At 40.6% G+C, this 18,575-nt stretch overlaps 1 protein-coding gene across 3 annotated transcripts in view; it reads right to left on the bottom strand.

The window, feature by feature from the left end:
• Positions 1–18,575, bottom strand: part of RAB3IP (RAB3A interacting protein) — a 49,975-nt gene that overhangs the window by 27,052 nt on the left and 4,348 nt on the right. For 2 of the 3 annotated variants that reach the window (XM_070755725.1, XM_070755726.1), the window contains exons 2-4: positions 7,030–7,196; positions 3,551–3,826; positions 3,160–3,421 (exon numbers count right to left, since the gene is read on the bottom strand). In XM_070755725.1, coding sequence (XP_070611826.1) covers positions 3,160–3,421; positions 3,551–3,801 — 513 coding nt within the window. In that variant the 5' untranslated portion in view covers positions 3,802–3,826; positions 7,030–7,196. The remainder of the gene's footprint in view (positions 1–3,159; positions 3,422–3,550; positions 3,827–7,029; positions 7,197–18,575) is intronic. The other variant, XM_070755727.1, reaches the window with a different exon arrangement.

Genomic DNA, 18,575 nt, shown 5'->3' with positions numbered 1-18,575 from the left:
GTACCTAATTATTATTTAATTATGTTAATTTAAAACTCAGTCCTACCAATAAGACTTGAGCTAAACCCATGCTGGACTCTCCTTCCAGGGCATCGAGAAGACCGTTCAGGTAGGTACAACGGTTCTTCCAATAATTACTAAAATAGTCCCATTCATTCATGTCATCACTACCATCCTCCCATCCACTTAAAAATCCCCACAATAATTTAATTAAAAAGAGTTAATATAAAACTAACAGTTCATATTATTAAAAATATTAATTATTAAAAATATAGATAAATATAAGTAATAAAAATAAAAATATAGGTAGAAGATATTTCAACTGGTCAGTTAATTAATCAATTAAGCCAAGTTCATATAGATATCATCCAGTCTAAAAAGGTGAGTCCAAGGGATGTATGATGTTATTAGTAGGACAAACAGTCCTGAGTATAAACTCTGTCCTCTGTCCTCCCAGGTTTTCTCTTTGCCACTGTCGTTGTTATCAGCTTTCTCACCTCCACGACACCCCCGGTCTCTCATGGGTCGCCCCAAATGTCTACCAGTACCTCTGCTGTTATTTGAGAGGTATCTCTGTATCTCCTGGTCTTCAGTTGTAGCATCCAGCAGCCACAAGGTTTTGAAGATGTTGATGGCTGGGGGTCTTCAGAGTCATCAGCACCTTCACCAGCACCTTCATCTGCAGAGAATGACAGGAAAGGAAGAGAGAAGTGACTCTTGAATGAAAGCATACAGTACTGTATTAAATAATGACAGAATAAAAAACCCCAGCCCTCACCTGCGTTTCCCTCATCTGCATCGCCTCCTTCTGTGTTTGCAAGACGGGTGTAGAGTTGCTGTGCCTTTGTCCGTATTGTGTTGGTATCCAAAGCAATGCTCTTTTTACGGCAGTCTTGTACCCACATGGACAAAGCAGCTTCCATCTTCATAAGGCGTTTGTTTCTAGGCGTCACCATTCTTTTTGCAGCCTTGTTGAATGTTATCAGAGAAGTTTGCCTTATCTTCTTTTCGTCTTTCCGAATGTATCGCACACTCGATTTGTTGATCCCATAATGCCGACCAACATCTGCATAAGAGCATCCCTCTTTCAGCATGTCCAAAAGTTCAATTTTCTCCTTAATTGTCAGCATCTTCCTGCTCTTTTTAGCGTCGCCGCCTCCGCTCCGCATGCAACGTTTAGGAGCCATCTTCCAACAAGTCTTAACAAGTTCCAAAAGTTCCAAAGCACGCTGGCCAAACAACACTGATTGGCCGAGATTTCTGTCCATCAGCAGTCAGGCGAAATTTTTGCAATGACAACGCTGATTGGCTGAGATTTCGGTGCATCAGCGTTGCCGGGCAAAGTTTTTGCGATGGCAAAGCTGATTGGCCGAGATTTCGGCCAATCAGCAATGGCAGACGTTAGTTTGGTGATGACGTATGACGTCATCGGGCGGGAAAAACCGTGGTGTAGGGGAAAAAACGCAGACTATTTTTAAATTATTATTTTTTGAAAAACCGTGGTATAGCCGTTTCGCGAAGATCGAGACCGCAAAAATCGAGGGATCACTGTAATCTCAAAAGAGTGATGATAAATAGCTACAGTGGCTGAACAAAAAATGGAAATATGAAAATATAAAAATACAAGGGATCCAGATATAACATGACCTCAATAAAATCCCTGGTCCATATTATGTGGCAGCTAACAAATGGAAGTGCAATTGTCACATTCCCTTTTTTGTAGCCTGTATTGCATTTTTCTGAGCTGGTGAGACAATTAAATCTGTGGAACTTGCACAAACTAGATTTCACAAAATCATAAATATTCCATATTTGTAGCCAAATCTGAATACAAAGCTGGTTAACTAAAAAAAAAATTCAATTTAGGCCCAAAGTGTTAATCCTCTAGTCCACACTTTAACAAGTGTTAAATATAATGTATAGTACTAGGGGGCAGTAAATATTAAGAAACATAAATCAGGGCAATGGCTGCAAGATTCCAGAAATGAAAGGATCTCTCCCTGTGTAGTTGAACAGCAAACTTCTGGAATTAGTACCGCCGCATACAACTGCTCAGCATTTCTGTCATATCAATCTCTGATAGACTACAACTTGCCAATTTGATTAATATCCAAAAAGCAATAAATAAGCAATTAAAGGTGATTAAAAAGGAAGTCTGCAAATTCAGTGTCCTTCTGAAGGCTCAAAGCCATAGCTTAGGCCAGTGATTTTCAACCTTTTTTGAGCTGCGGCACATTTTTTACATTTACGAAACCCTGGGGCACATTGAGCGGGAGGGGGCCTAAAAAAAGTTTGGACAAAAAATTTTTCTCTTCCTCCCCTTCGCTCTATTTCTTTCTCCCTCCCTCTTTCTCTCCCTTCCTTCCTCTTTCTTTCTCTCTCTCTCCATCCCTCTGTCTTTCTCTTCCTTCCTTCCTCTTTTTTGCTCTTTCTCTCTCTCTCCCTACGTTCCTCTATGTCTTTCTCTCTCTCTCCTTCCCTTCCTCCCTCCCTCTCTTTCTCTCTCTCTCTTGCTTTCTTTCTCTAGTTCTTTTTCTCTCTCTCTCGCTCTTTCTCTTGCTTTCTTTCTCTCTCTCTCGCTTTCTCTCTCCCTTGCTTTCTTTCTCTCTGAGCTTCGCGGCACACCTGACCATGTCTCGCGGCACACTAGTATGCCACGGCACACTGGTTGAAAAACACTGGCTTAGGCAACAATGGAGATTTCCTCAGCTCTCAGAGGAAGACCACTGTCTTATACTCTCTTCATAGGGAGTTACTGTATGTATTCATATCTGGAATGCCTGTGGGCAATCCTGATTCCTCTCCTTGTCTGGAGAGGAAGAACGAGAAGTCTGCTCTTTTGCTGACTTCTCAGTCTACCAGTTGACAACTGTGCTCACTGCAGGGTCATCTTCAATTCACCATAGCTTTCGCAGACATCCACAACATAACACAGTTTTTCAATAAATTGTGAATGAAGAATGAATGAAATTGCTTGGAAACTATCTAAAGGGCAGTGTAATGTTTTATTCGTACATAATGAAAGGTATAGTTAGGGGAGTGGGGGGCAGAAAAGTTAGAAAATAAAGACAATAAAGAATTGCCATAATTTGGAATATTTTATCTCAACACCAATATTTTGCCGTTACACAGAAATAGAATTATATATATTATTCTTACCCTTTGAGCTTTAGCAAGTTCTTCTTTCAGTCTCTCATAGCCTTTCTCTCTAACTTCCAATACCGATGGACTTCGCAGACGAGACAGACTATCTGTGCTTAGGCCAAAAACATCATCTCTTCCTTCAGAAAAGTCTGTTACTGTTGCACCCTGCAAAAATTCTCTCTCTGCGCTACAGTTGTCTTTCCTGGAATGATCATGTTTGGACAACCCACCATAGCTTCCTGAGGTAGTACACGGTACAGTTTCTGTGGTATTGATGCTATAAGAAAAGAATGTATTTTTTAAAAGTAATACATTATACATGGATTATCTGCAATCGCAGGTAACACAAGGTGATTGAATACACAACCTGTGTAATAATCAACAGAAGGGTTTTTTTACAACCAACCTGATACCTGGTGTTTCTGCACAATTTAGGTGCCTAGCGGAGGAGTAGACAGGTTGTGTAGGAAGATCAGTCACATTCAGAGCACTTGGCTGAATAGGTAAGGAGCACACAGCTGAAGGGTGAAGCCGGTAAATAATGGTAGGTGAGGTAGGTTCTTCAGAAGTTTTAGATTTGTGCACTTCTAAAAGATCTGGAGTAGTAGGGGAAGCTAGATTCACTTCATGAAAACCTTCTAAAGTATCATTTGCCATGATAAAAAAATCATCATATGAAGGTCTAAAATAAAAAATAAAAAAACCAGAATTATTGGACTGTTACCAATCCCCAAATTACATACAAATAGATGGTGAACTTATCAACCTATTCAAAATGCATATTAAAATCTTAGGTTGGCAACTTTAAGACAGCAATGTACATATATACATATACATACATATTTCGATCCCAAAATTATGTCTCCATATACAGAATAAAGGCGACTGTGGCTAAACATCTTTGTCCATCTGTCTGGGAGGAGTCTGACTTGGTGACACCTCATGAAGTAGACAAGGCCATTGGAGCTGTGAGCTCCGCCACCTGTTTACTGGATCCGTGTCCCTCTTCGTTGGTTTCGGCCAGTCGAGAGGTGACATGGAGCTGGGTCCAGGACATTGTCACCACCTCCTTGGGGAGGGGTCCTTTCCAGCTCCTTATAAGGAGGCACTTGTGCGCCCCCTCCTCAAGAAGCCTTCCCTGGACCTAGACGTGCTTAATAACTACCATCCAGTCTCCAATCTTCCCTTTATGGGGAAGGTTGTTGAGAAGGTGGTGGCGCTCCAACTCCAGCGGTCCTTGGAAGAAGCCGATTATCTAGGTCCTCAACAGTCAGGTTTGAGGCCCAGTTACAGCCCGGAAACTGCTTTGGTCGCGTTGATGGATGATCTCTGGCGGGCCCAGGACAGGGGCTTGTCCTCTGTCCTGGTGCTTCTTGACCTCTCAGCGGCTTTCGATACCATCGACCATGGTATCCTTCTGCGCCGACTGGAGGGGCTGGGAGTGGGAGGCACTGTTCTCCAGTGGTTCTCCTCCTACCTCTCTGGTCGGTCACAATCGGTGTTAGTGGGGGGTCAGAGGTTGACCTCTAGGTCTCTCCCTTGTGGGGTGCCTCAGGGGTCGGTCCTCTCCCCCCTGCTATTTAATATCTACATGAAACTGCTGGGTGAGATCATCCAAGGGCATGGGGTGAGCTATCATCAATATGCGGATGATACCCAGTTGTACATCTCCACCCCATGTCCAGTCAACGAAGCAGTGGAAGTGATGTGCCGGTGCCTGGAGGCTGTTGGGGTCTGGATGGGTGTCAACAAACTCAAACTCAACCCAGACAAGATGGAGTGGCTGTGGGTCTTGCCTCCCAAGGACGATTCCATCTGTCCATCCATTACCCTGGAGGGGGAACTATTGACCCCCTCAAAGAGGGTGCGCAACTTGGGCGTCCTCCTTGATCCACAGCTGACATTGGAGCCTCCTGGATCCACAGCTGACACTCCCAGCCCCTCCATGTTTCGGCTGTGGCGAGGAGGGCGTTTGCCCAGGTTCGCCTGGTACCCCAGTTGCGGCCCTATTTGGACAGGGAGTCCTTGCTCACAGTCACTCATGCCCTTATCACCTCGAGGTTCGATTACTGCAACGCTCTCTACATGGGGCTACCTTTGAAAAGTGTTCGGAAACTCCAGATCATGCAGAACGCGACCGCGAGAGCTATCGTGGGGCTTTCCAGATTCGCCCACATATCTACAACACTCCGTGGCCTGCATTGGCTGCCGATCAGTTTCCGGTCACAATTCAAAGTGTTGGTCATGACCTTTAAAGCCCTACATGGCATTGGACCAGAGTACCTCCGGAACCGCCTGCTACCGCACGAATCCCAGGGGCTGATAAGGTCCCACAGAGTTGGCCTTCTCCAGGTCCCGTCGATTAAACAATGTCGTCTGGCGGGCCCCAGGGGAAGAGCCTTCTCTGTGGCGGCCCCGGCCCTCTGGAATCAACTCCCCCCGGAGATTAGAACTGCTCCCACCCTTGACTTCCGTAAACTACTTAAGACCCACCTATACCGCCAGGCAAGGGGGATTTGAGACATCTTTCCCCCAGGCTTATTATAATTTATGTTTGGTATGTATGTGCTGTTTGGTTTTTAATTATGATAGGGTTTTTAGTTTTTTAATATTAGATTTGTGCCATTATAATATTGTTTTTATCGTTGTTGTGAGCCGCCCCGAGTCTTCGGAGAGGGGCGGCATACAAATCTAATAAATTATTATTATTATTATTATTATTATTATTATTATTATTATTATTATTACATTTTTTCTTCTATTTGCCAGGTTGTATTCTAAATCATTGCCAAAAATGTCAATATTTGAGGACGAGGAAGGCATGGGAACTTATTTGCCCATAAAAATAAATTTGAAATCAAACCACACATATTTTATCCTCAATTAAGGTTGGGATCAAAAGCCCTTCTTTCACAATCCATAGCTTTTAAATAAGATCAGTAATGGTTATCCTTTATTTCACACACTTCCTTAAATTCTGTAGTGATATTTCCCATTTTCATGCTGGCATTTCAATGTGTTCAGAAAGGCTCCAAAAGTTCAGAGCAGTTTACTGATATTTAAGTGAGACACATACAATTTTTACAAAGCATCTATAAAAAGGTATAGCATCTACCTTTAAATATAAGGTAGAATAAACTTAAGAAAAAAATTAAAGTTTAACTTCCTTCCTGATTTATATGGGAGGATGCAAAGGAGTATATTCATCTTTAGAGATTTCAGTTATCTATTTTACGCATTAAGTTGCTTTTGTAAGATAGGTGGCACATGAATTTAATAAATACTATATGTATGAAACAGTTGAATGATTGATTTATATTATCTTTAATAATTTAACATTAATGAGAGACTACTTAACATTATATTTTAACATATACTGTACTACTGGTCGTAATGTCACCATTGTGCTCACAAGTACCTTCTTTGGCAACATCTAGAACTTTTATCCTATTTTACATTTTTCTAAAAAAGAACACTTAAAAAGTATAAGGGTCAGCATCATCTCCATTTCAAACTGCTACACCTTAGTAGCCTAGAAAATAAAAATGTCAGATGATTTGAGCAGAATATTGTGTTCAGAAGTATACAATTTTTCTGGGAAAGCTGGGACTTATGAGAAAGCCTCTGAATCACAAATAGATCTGATAGGCAAAATATTATTGGAAATGCTGCAAGGTCATCTCACCACAGTGCTTTTGGGTAAAAAGATGTTTTCCAAAACACATAAAAATCTTTTTTGAACAGGTAACCTCCAAACATGGTACAAAGTAAGTCTGCCCGTGTTTTCAAAATTTCAAATATGCTCTCATTCCAAAAAGTTTCTCAATTCTAATTTGAGAATTAGACAAGCTAAAGCCAGATAAAAGGTAGAAAATGGGACCATACCATATTCATTGTTATACAGGGTGTTATTTTCAGAAGCCAGTTGCTAAATCCCAGGATCTGTGAATCACCAGAATCCCCAATCCTCTTCCTTGTTAAAAGTAAGCTCTATGGAAAATTCAGATAGGCTTCCAGCAAACAATTCTTCATAAGCATCAAGATGAACAGATCTGTAAAAAGACAGTTACAATTATGCTAAGATTATGTTTTAAATCAAGCCCAAGATGACCACTGATATAATACACATGAAATATAATTTTTCTATCCATGGGGATGTTTCAGTTTTTTTGTTTTATACATATTCCTGATTCCTGTAAAGAATTTATGGGAATCAATGTGTATTAGGTAACCTGATGAAGGACTAGCTGATATTTTCTTCAGCTGTTATTAAGAAGTAACAGCAAAAGTCAATATAGTACTTATTTCTGCTCTAAATATTGCATAAACATTTGCAGCCGAAAAAAGATATTTGTGGTTACAGAAGAAACAAATAGTTTCAAAAAATATGTTCTATTTTAAAACATGACCCACTTTACCTAGAAACTATACTCAAAGCCTAAAGATCAAAGAAAAAGTAATTGTCTGATATTATTTATTAGATACTATATCTTGTAATGCCAGAACTCCTTCCTAATACCTCACCTTTAAAATTCAATACAGACTATATAATAAAATAAAGTTTAATGTTTCCAAACAAAATAATGCACTTGGGGAAAAGGAATCCTCAATCTGAGTATTGTATTGGCAGTTCTGTGTTAGCAAAAACTTCAGAAGAGAAGGATTTAGGGGTAGTGATTTCTGACAGTCTCAAAATGGGTGAACAGTGCGGTCAGGCGGTAGGGAAAGCAAGTAGAATGCTTGGCTGCATAACTAGAGGTATAACAAGTAGGAAGAGGGAGATTGTGATCCCACTGTATAGAGTGCTAGTGAGACCACATTTGGAATACTGTGTTCAGATCTGGAGACCTCACCTACAAAAAGATATTGACAAAATTCAACGGGTCCAAAGACGAGCTACAAAAATGGTGGAAGGTCTTAAGCATAAAACCTAGCAGGAAAGACTTAATGAACTCAATCTGTATAGTCCGGAGGACAGAAGGGAAAGCAGGGACATGATCAAAACATTTAAATATTTTAAAGGGTTAAATAAGTTTCAGGAGGAAGTATTTTTAATAGGAAAATGAACACAACAACAAGGGGGGGACAATCTGAGGTTAGTTGGAAGAAAGATCAGAAGCAACGTGAGAAAATATTATTTTACTGAAAGGGTAGTAGATGCTTGGAACAAATTTCCAGCAGACGTGGTTGGTAAATCTACGTAACTGAATTTAAACATGCCTGGAATAAACATATATCCATCCTAAGATAAAATACAGGAAATAAAATAAGGGCAGACTAGATGGACCATGAGGTCTTCTTCTGCCATCAATCTTCTATGTTTCTAAAATTTTGTTGCAAAAATGAACATATATACACACTCTACACCTAATAACTCAGGAGTGTAGTACAGTGATACCTTATCTTACGAACTTAATTGGTTCCAGGACGAGGTCCATAAGGTGAAAAGTTCGTAAGACGAAACAATATTTCCCATAGGAATAAATGGAAAAGCGATTAATGCGTGCAAGCCCAAAATTCACCCCTTTTGCCAGCCGAAGTGCCCGTTTTCGCGCTGGTGGGATTTCCCTGAGGCTCCCCTCCATGGGAAACCCCACTTCCAGATTTTGCGATGCTGTAGGGGAATCCCAGCAGGGGAATCCCACCAGTGCGAAAACGGGCGCTTCGCCTGGCAACGGAAGTCCAGAGGTGGGGTTTCCCAGCGAGGGAAGCCTCAGCGAAATCGCAGCATCGCCACCCACCTCCGGACTTCCATTGCCAGCCGAAGTGCCCGTTTTCGCGCTGACGGGATTCCCCTGCTGGGATTCCCTTGCAGCATCGCAAAATCCAGAGGTGGGGTTTCCCATGGAGGGGAGCCTCAGGGGAATCCTACCAGCGGGAAAACGGGCACTTTGGCTGGCAACGGAAGTCCAGAGGCGGGGCATCTCAGCAGCAGTGGCGACGGCGGGTTCGTAAGGTGAAAATAGTTTGGAAGAAGAGGCAAAAAAATCTTAAACCCCGGGTTCGTATCTCGAAAAGTTCGTATGATGAGGGGTTTGTAACACGCGGTATCACTGTATAAGCCCAGACAAATATTCAAAGTAGTTTCCCTTTGCCATACTAAGGATAAAGAGAATTTCCATTCATCCCAAAGCAATGAAAAGTATGCCCTTCTTATAAATCAATAGGCAAAATTTAATTAAACTGTATATGCTTATACCACTCAAGACTTGCTTTTCTTGGAAGATTGCTATCAGAAGACAGAGCTTTCAGTATGGCTTACTCTGCAATAGAACTTAAGATTCCCTGACATTTCCCCCCTTAGCAGTGTCTTGTTAATATTTCCTCTTACCTCTCACTGGTCATGGTCTCCCATTACAAAAAAGTAGACTGTAACTCTATTATTTCAACTATTCTCTCATTTGTTGCATGAAAAAATAATACTGTGGTATTATAGCACAGTACAACATTTAGTTTTCTTTTTCATACAAGCATCAAATCCTGAAAACCCCAAAACAAAAATAAATAAAAGCCAACAAGCTACAAAATCTTAAATGTCTGCATTTTTTTCCTATCAAAATCATGTGAAGCATTTGGAAAGCGTGCACTGTGAGATAATCCTGGGTTAAACTTTTTAAATATTCAAAATTGGATATTCAATGCTCTTTCCATTTAGTCTTGCTCTCAGAAGTCAAGGTGAAGTTAAATTTCTTAGAGAAAGTATCACCCTTTTGAGCTGTGTTATTTTTAATGCAAATAGCAAACTTGAAATTCCTGGCATTTTTCTTGAAAAACTTGATGCCGCCATGATAATGGTGATCAAAGTTTAGTGCCTTTGATCACAATTTAATGACTTCCAAGCCTTTGTTCTATATCTATATAGTGTAATCCAACCCCTTCCAGCATTCAGGCCCATGCAACTTAGCTGCTACCTGATACAAGTTACCCTTCCCAGAAACCTGCAATACCGCACTATCACTAGCCATGGAAGCACATCCACAACACTGAAGAGCATGTAAACAAATTACAGTAAAGATTTAATGTTTCTAGAAACATTTTGGAAATCAGCATTAAAACATGTATTATGGCTATGTATTTCTCATAAATCAACTGATAGCAAAAATAAATAATGAAGCTAGAAGGAAGAGCAATCTAAAATGATAAAAAGATGATGGTGTAAAGGGTGGGAATGATTTCATTCTTGTAAAGATATTTATCTCCAAATTTAGGGTTTGGATGCAGTGCTTGAATTCAGTTAATCAGAAATGTAAGTGAAAGTACTGCATTTCTTTCCAGATACGGGCAGCAAAGGGCAGCTATTTGCGGCGTGTGCAACCCGCCCTCTTTAATTTTCTGCGCACACGCAGAATTGTGACCAGAGGCTGTCCTGCCCGGGAATCACCAGCGGGAAGAAATCCGCCTGGAAGGAGAGCAGCTAGTCGTGGAGACGATGTCGCTCCCGCTTTGCCCGCCTGCCAGTCACCCCCATGAACTGCTCTCCTTCCTGGAGGATTTTTTCCCACTGGTGGCTCCTGTGAGGGATTGACTGGGCTGAGTCCTGCGAGGCACAGTAGCAGTGGCGGCTATCAGTTCCAGCCTGCAGCCGTCAGTAGGAAAAAATGCTCCAGGGTGAGCATGGTGGGCGCGCGCCACCTCTCTGAACTCAGCTAGGAGACATGCCTGGCACTCTGCTTGCTCAAGCCGCCCCGGTCCCACTCTGGCTGCGGCGGGGCAGCAGGCGCGTCTCCTAGCTGAGCCAGCACGAGAAGCAGCTCGGAGAGGTGGCCACCAGCAGGAAAAAATGCTCCAGGACGGGCCTGGCGGGTGGGCCTGGCAGGTGGCGGCCACCTCTCTGAGCTGCTTCTCGCACTGGCTCAACTAGGAGATGCGCTCGGTGCTCTGCCTGCTCGAGCCACCCCGGTCCCACTCTGGCTGCGGTGGGCAGCAGGTGTGTCTCCTAGCTGAGCCAGCGCTGAGTCAGGAAACGCACCGGGCGGCTCAAGTCTTCTCTCCAAATTATCCCAGTGGCAGAGGCGCCCCATGCCCACCAAACAAGTGCTGTGCTTTCTGGCTCCACTTAACAGTGGGCATTGCTACTGACTGGGGCAGCAAGATTTTGTGTGCACGGCGCATGGCAATGGAGATGCGTGCACAACTTCATTTTTGCCAGTGGAACGGTGTTCCATGCCCTCCTGCCAGGAGCCAACCTCTGGATACAGGTAACCCTCGGCTCATAGCAGTTCATTTAGTGAGCCATGGTGGCATAGTGGTTAGCATGTAATACTGCAGACTACTTCTGGCTGGCTGAAATTTGGCATTTCAAATCTCACCAGGCACAAGGTTGTCTCAGTCTTCCATCCTTCCAAGGTGGGTAAAATAAGGACCCAAATTGTTGGAGGCAATATGCTGCCTCTCTAAACTGCTTAGAGAGAAGGCTGTAAAGCACTGTAAAGTGGTATATAAGTCTAAATGCTATTGCTATTGCTAGTGACAGTTCGAAAGCTAGAATGGCATTGAAAAAAGTAACCTATAACCATTTTTCAAATTTACTACCATTGCAGTGTCCCCATGGTTAGGTGATCAAAATTTGGATGCTTAGCAAATGACTCATATTTATGACAGTTGCAGTATCCCCAGGTCATTTGATCACTTTTTGTGACCTTCTGACAAGTAAAGTCAATGGGGAAGCCAGGCTCACTTAACAATCTTGTTACTAAGTTAACAACTGCAGTGATTCACTTAAAAACTGACAATAAAGTTTGTAAAATGGGGCATTAACAAATGTCTAGCTTAGCAATAGAAATTTTGGGCTCAATTGAGGTCATTCTCTAAAGATTAACATAGCCTCTTTCTGGCTAAAATTCTACTAGCTCTCATTAGACTAAATATTATGTTTAAATATTATGCTGTGAATACAAGTTTTGTATTCATTCCACTGATTGGAGAGCAAAAATAAATCAGCCCACTAAAAGGAGCTATGAGCACAAAACTCTTTGGATTAATCTCTTATAATCTCCAGTTAAGAAGCATTAAGAAGGTTATTTGGGTATTATACTTGCCAAGCACCATTGTTCAATAATAAATAAGTCAAGAACAACTATGCAGAATTAAACAAAGACTCAAAGACTCAAAAGTAAAGAAAATGGTGGTTGTCAGAACCCTTTTTCAGAACATGAGAGCATGAAATAGATTTACATGGTTGAATATTTCTCCAAACAAGATCAGGACACAATTTATATAAATATGTATGAATAAAACATTTTTGTAATGAAAGAGCAGGCAATCAAACCCCCCTTAACTTTAAATTAAATGAACTAAGGAGAAATAAATCATATTATAATTATATATCTGTGATCTATATAAAAATATACCTTAAAGAGATAGAGATGGAGAGATATCTTTAGATATTCTTTAGATGCCCTCCACTGCACTTGGCCGGGGGGCCTGCTGTATGCCTTTCCCTTGCTACCAATCCTGCCCCAGGTCATCCACAAGATCCTGGAGGAGCAAGCAGAGGTCATCTTGATAGCTCCTTTTTGGCCCAGGCACCCTGGTTTGCAGACTTACTTAAAGATCTTGTTGGCAGCGGAACCATGACAGTTACCGGTGTCACCTCATCTGCTATTGCAGAGTCCCCTGCTCCATCCGGGCCCGGGCCGGTGCCGCTTGACCGCCTGGCTTTTGAACGGCGCATCTTGAGGAGCCAAGACTATGACAACCATGTAATAGATTACATCCACAAGGCACGAAGAGCTTCCACGGAGCGGATCTACTCTTTGACATGGCAGACCTTCTGTGCCTGGTATACCTCACAAGACCTCTCCCCAGTCAACATTCCACTATCCAAGGTCCTCATATTTTTAAAACAGGGTCTAGACAGGGGTCTTTCCCTGAATACCATCCGACGCCAGACTGCGGCACTATCTTCTATCATAACCTGTGACCACTGGTCCTCCTTGGTTCATACCCCCTTGGTGTCCAGATTCCTCAAGGGCATCACTAACGCTTCATTTCTTGACTGAGCCTCCCTATGACCCCTTACGAGAGTCCTCCCTTCGATACCTGTCCCTGAAGGTAGCCTATCTCATCATGATTACCACTGCCAAGCGAATCTCTGAATTGGCAGCTCTATCAGTAAGAGAGGACCTGTGCTGTTATCAGGATAAAATAGTCCTTCGCCTTGATCCGTCCTTTATACCCAAGGTCAATTCATCGTTCCACAGGGGTTGGGACATTATCTTACCAACCTTTTGCTCCCAACCGTCCCATCCTTCGGAGCACAGGTGGCACATGCTTGACATGAAGAGAGGCTCCGGATTTACCTGAGGCAAACCCAGCCCATCAGACGTACTGCGGCCATATTTGTCTACTTCTCGCCTCACAAACTAGGCCTCAAAACCTCCCCCACTTCCATCAGACAATGGATCCGTGGGGCCATTGCCAAGACCTACAACGTTGAGGGCATCCAGCGGCCATTGGGTATCACAGCCTACTCTACGCGGAGTGTGGCCACTTCAGCGGCATGGGCCACTCAATGCCCATTGGAGGAGCTATGCAGGGTGGCCACCTGGACATCTCCTACGTCCTTCATCCGCCACTACAGAATTGACAAATTTGCTTCGGCGGAAGCAGCCTTCGGCCGCAGGGTCCTACAAAGAGTAGTGGAATACTCGACTTAATCCCTCCCACCCTTTTATTATGGAACAGTTGGCAGTTAAATCAAAGTGTCTGCTTAGAAGTGGTTTAAGCTTCTAATGTGGATGACAAATAATTATTCATATTTTATTAAGTATAAAATACAAATGACAATAGTGGAAAATAGGGGGAGGGAAAAAGATAAAGGTGTAGGAGAAAGGGGAGGAGAAAGAAAGACACAGATTTCCAACTCTTTAGCTCAGTAGAATAACATAGTAACAGTCTCAACTTTTTACTTTTATATAGGTAGTATGTATTAGCATTTCTATAACAACAAATTTAAACCCAAAGTCAATGAGGACCCAGATTGTGGAGGCAATATGCTGGCTCTGTTAAAAAGTGCTATTGCTAACATGTTGTAAGCCGCCCTGAGTCTAAGGAGAAGGGCGGCATAAAAATCAAATAAATAAAAAAAAAAATAAATAAATAAATAAATAAATAAATAAACCTATTCTCCTATCCCTTTCTGCTGCCTCCTTGAACTTCTTTATTTCATAACAGTTGGATGGTTATAGCTTAGGTGTTCATATTCCAAGCTTCTTAACCTCAGGTTGTGCTGTCCACTCCGAGTCAATGTTTCAGCTTTGTCAAAAAAACTGGGGCCTATGGGCAGTTCCAGTGCTTTTATATTCTCCTGACTCGACCATGCCTCTGACGAGAGAGTACAACCCATCCTGATTGGTGACTCCTCTACCATGAAAACGAGCATATCAGGTGAGTCAACGCTCATTTTGCATAGGCATTTCAAAATGCTGGAACTATTTACTTAAAAAACTAACATCATCATTATATTTTGGATTGTTCCCATTTTGAAATACCTATACAAAATGAGCGCTGACTCACCTGATACGCTCGTTTTCATGGTACAGGAGTCACCAGTCAGGATGGGTTGTACTCGCTTGTCAAAGGCGTGGCCAAGTCAGGTCGAGACTATCCAGAGGAACAGGCTGATCAATTTTTGGATTTAAAGTTTTATGAATATTGAACTTTTTGAGAAATGATTTTATGTAAGATGCTCCACCAGCAAGAAATGAATGGAATTTGGGAAAAAACAGAAATTCAAAGTATTAAGGATACTTTGACAAGAAGATTCCCAAGAGATTATGAATAAAATGTAGAGCAAAGATGGAGAACTGGAAAGGACAAGAGTGACCAAGATGCCCAGGAAGGGGGAGGACCCAATTGAAAGAATAGATGAAAAAAACAAAACAGAAAAACCAACAAATAAAACAAGACGACAAGAAGGAGATACCAACAAAAATAATAATGACAGATGAAATAAGCCGAGGGGAGGTATTTTAAGGGAATTAAAAAAGGAGCTGGCGTTGAAGGAAGACTTTTGGAAAAGAGATAGAGGCAAGAGTAGATATTTTGAAAATCAGACAATGGAAAAGGACAGAGAAGGGAGAAATGTTTAAAATAATTGGTCAAGATGTGGGAACTAGATAGAGATGAAAATTCAAGTTGGAAAGAAGAAACGAACAATTAAAGCTTTAAAGCGAGCAAGAGATGATTGATAGTAAGGGAATATTTTTAAATATAATAGTGGCATAATTAAAAGTTAGAATAGGGATGGAAACTAGAGAAAGGGATTAATGAAATACTGTATACATTTTATACAATGTGAAATAATGACAAGAGGGGAAATCAGAACTTGAACGAGTGTATTATTAAGTATGCTTGAATAATATGGTGATTGGCATAAAAATAACATACTGAAATACTGAATAATTAAATAATGGAAGATTATAATTTAATATAAATATGTATATTATTATTTGAACCATATAAACTTGCTAAATGTAACAAATATGATTAATAATACACTGCTCAAGAAAATAAAGGGAACACTTAAACAACAGAATATAACTCCAAGTATTCAACCAGAATATTTCATTCATTCAGATCTAGGATGTGTTATTTGAGTGTTCCCTTTATTTTTTTGAGCAGTATATTTTATTTGTATTAAAAGGAATGACACTCAGAATACTGTATAGTGATTGGTATAAATATAATATATTGAAATACTAAACAATGGAAAATTATAACTTAACATAAATATGTGGACTATTACCAGAACTATATAAGCTTGTCAAACATAATAAATATGATGAATATTGTTTTATTTATACTAAAATGTATGACACTCAGGTGCTACACTGTTCAAGCATTAATATGTTTGTAAAAAAATAAAAAATAAAAAAAACTTAGGGGTGGGGAGATTTGCTGACTTCAACTTCCAGAATTCCTCAGCCAGTCATTTAATTTGATGTCACAGCATTCTATGTCGTATAGTCAGAACTAGCAAAAAAAGAAAAGCATAGCAGCATATTACAGTACCGCTCATACAGCTTGACCAAATACACAAAGTTTGTAATTCCCAGAATCATGGACCTCATGAACTTCTACCTCATTAGCTATATTCAGTTAGATCAGGATGGCCTGTGTCTTTTAAATGAAGATGGATGCTGAATCTAGTCTTGGTGTGTTCGTTCTCCTATGGTGTGCCATGCGTTTATGAAGTGGTTGTTTCATTTCCCTAATGTACAGATCTGTACATGGTTCACTGCATTGTACTGTCTTTACCACATTGCCCTGTTTCTGTCTGGTTGTTTAATATTACAATGCAAGAAAATGGTCTGTAACCATAGGAAAGGCTGATGTAAACCATTATCAGTATGTAATCATGGGTTTATTAAATGTGCTGCAACCTGATTGGCTGTAACCTATATAAAAGAAATAACACCCTTGCATGGGTGTGGTTTGTTGTTAATGGTTAGTGGTTTGTTGTTAATGGTTAGTGGGTGGTTGCAATGGTGGATGTAATAGTAGTTGTATGATAGTATTATGGGTGGTTTGTTATAGTGGTTAAATGTAAAGATGATAGTTTATTTAGAGAAACCTTTTGCTAAGAAGACAAGTAAAGTATATTTTTACAAGAAAGCCTGCTGCAGTGTTTTTCATTGAAGACTTCAATTAAATATAGTTGTGAATTAGGGCTAGTGGGGGGGTTACCTTCCGCATGCGCAAAACTCTCCAAACAGTTTTATCCTTGGTGTGGACAAGCTTCTGCCTTCTGCCTACTTGCAGAGCACATTCTCTGCAGCAACCAACACCCAGATAAGCAAGGATTAACACCAGACAAACAAGCAGAAACTAATACACTAATCAAGTAGAAAATCACATCCCCACCAAAACTGGTATTTATTTGTTTGTTTATTTGATTTTTATGCCGCCCCTCTCCTTAGACTCAGGGCGGCTTACAACATGTTAGCAATAGCAATTTTTAACAGAGCCAGCATATTGCCTCCACAATCCGGGTCCTCATTTTACCCACCTCGAAAGGATAGCATGGCAAGGGATTGTATAGAAACAGGGAGCAATCTCAAAGCACTGATATTTTATCTATTCGGAAATATCCCAAAAGTGCTGTTTTTCAAGAGGAAACTAGACTATCTAGGATTTTTTGGGAGATGTTTAGCTTTTGCTTCAGAGGTCAAGAAGCTACTTGGATGAGAAGCAAAACATCTTCTAAGAAATAATGGAAAGTCCAGTTGCCTGTTGAAGAAAAAAAAGCATCTTTGGGACAACCATGACTTGGATGACTGAGCATTTCCATAGATATTTAGTCAGTAATAAAATATCTGCAAGCAAACAACCAAACTCAAAAAGCACTATTTATTTTCAATCAATTCTTCCATGTCTGCCTGAATGTTTTTTCTCTAGGAATGTTGAAAAAGAACATAACCTAGTATTAGATGTATTTAATTAAACCTACTATTCTTTGGATCTGGTAATACTTCTGTGTTTAGACTTGGCATAAGCAAGTATCTTTGGGAATCAGCAGGGCTTACCATTAATTCCTCCCAGAAAGAAAACCTCCCACAAATTAGTGATCTGATTTATTTAACTGCCCTTCTTCCTATGATGTTATTCCAGTATTTATTCAATGAAAGCACACAGCTACTAAGAGTTGTTTGGAATAGTTAGTGCCTGTTGATACAACAATTCACAGAATTCAGTAGTTTCACCAGAAAACGTTAACACCATAAAATGATGATGTAAGGACCATCCCACATGCACTGTGATGTCACAGCGCATGTACAACAGTAATAGTGTGATGTTCATTTTAGACTTTGCTCTTCCTTCCCCCGCTTCTTCAGATGCATTTGACTATCACTGCACTGTATTTTTCCCAAATATATCAGATAAATTATGTAGAGATTCCATCTCATGCTTACTTTGGAGCTAAGTTATAAAATAAAGTCTTCCTCAATTGAAGGTTAACTCCTGGTGATTAGTTACATATATCCATGTTGTTTTCTTTGCAGGGAAGAAATTGGAAATTATTGCTGCCTTCTTTTGTGATAGAAAAGTAAAAGCGTTAACATATGAACAATTTTAAGCATATGCTACAGAATGTAAATTCACAGGTCTCTCCAAAGAGCTATTTATTGTTTTCATAATTCAAAATTAAGATGTTAAAAAAAGTATACTGTACAATCTTCCATAGGTATGGGTACGAGAGTGTGTATGATAGCCCATCTCACTAAAAAGGCTCCAGGCAGTAAATAACTTTTCTATAGTTTTCTCTTTCTATAAATAATTATTATTCAGCACTTAGACCAGAAGCAATCTGATACAACAATAAAAACATGAAAACAATCATGACTGGAACTTAACTCCACTTATTTATCTTAGTCCTCACAAATATACAGTATTCAAACAGGATCTGTGGCTGAATAGCAGAGTTTTGC

Source organism: Erythrolamprus reginae, chromosome 6, assembly GCF_031021105.1.
Source record: "Erythrolamprus reginae isolate rEryReg1 chromosome 6, rEryReg1.hap1, whole genome shotgun sequence".
Taxonomy (NCBI): domain Eukaryota; kingdom Metazoa; phylum Chordata; class Lepidosauria; order Squamata; family Dipsadidae; genus Erythrolamprus; species Erythrolamprus reginae.
The sequence above is the reverse complement of the archived record's forward strand: the minus strand, read 5'-3'. Positions and strand labels throughout refer to the sequence as shown.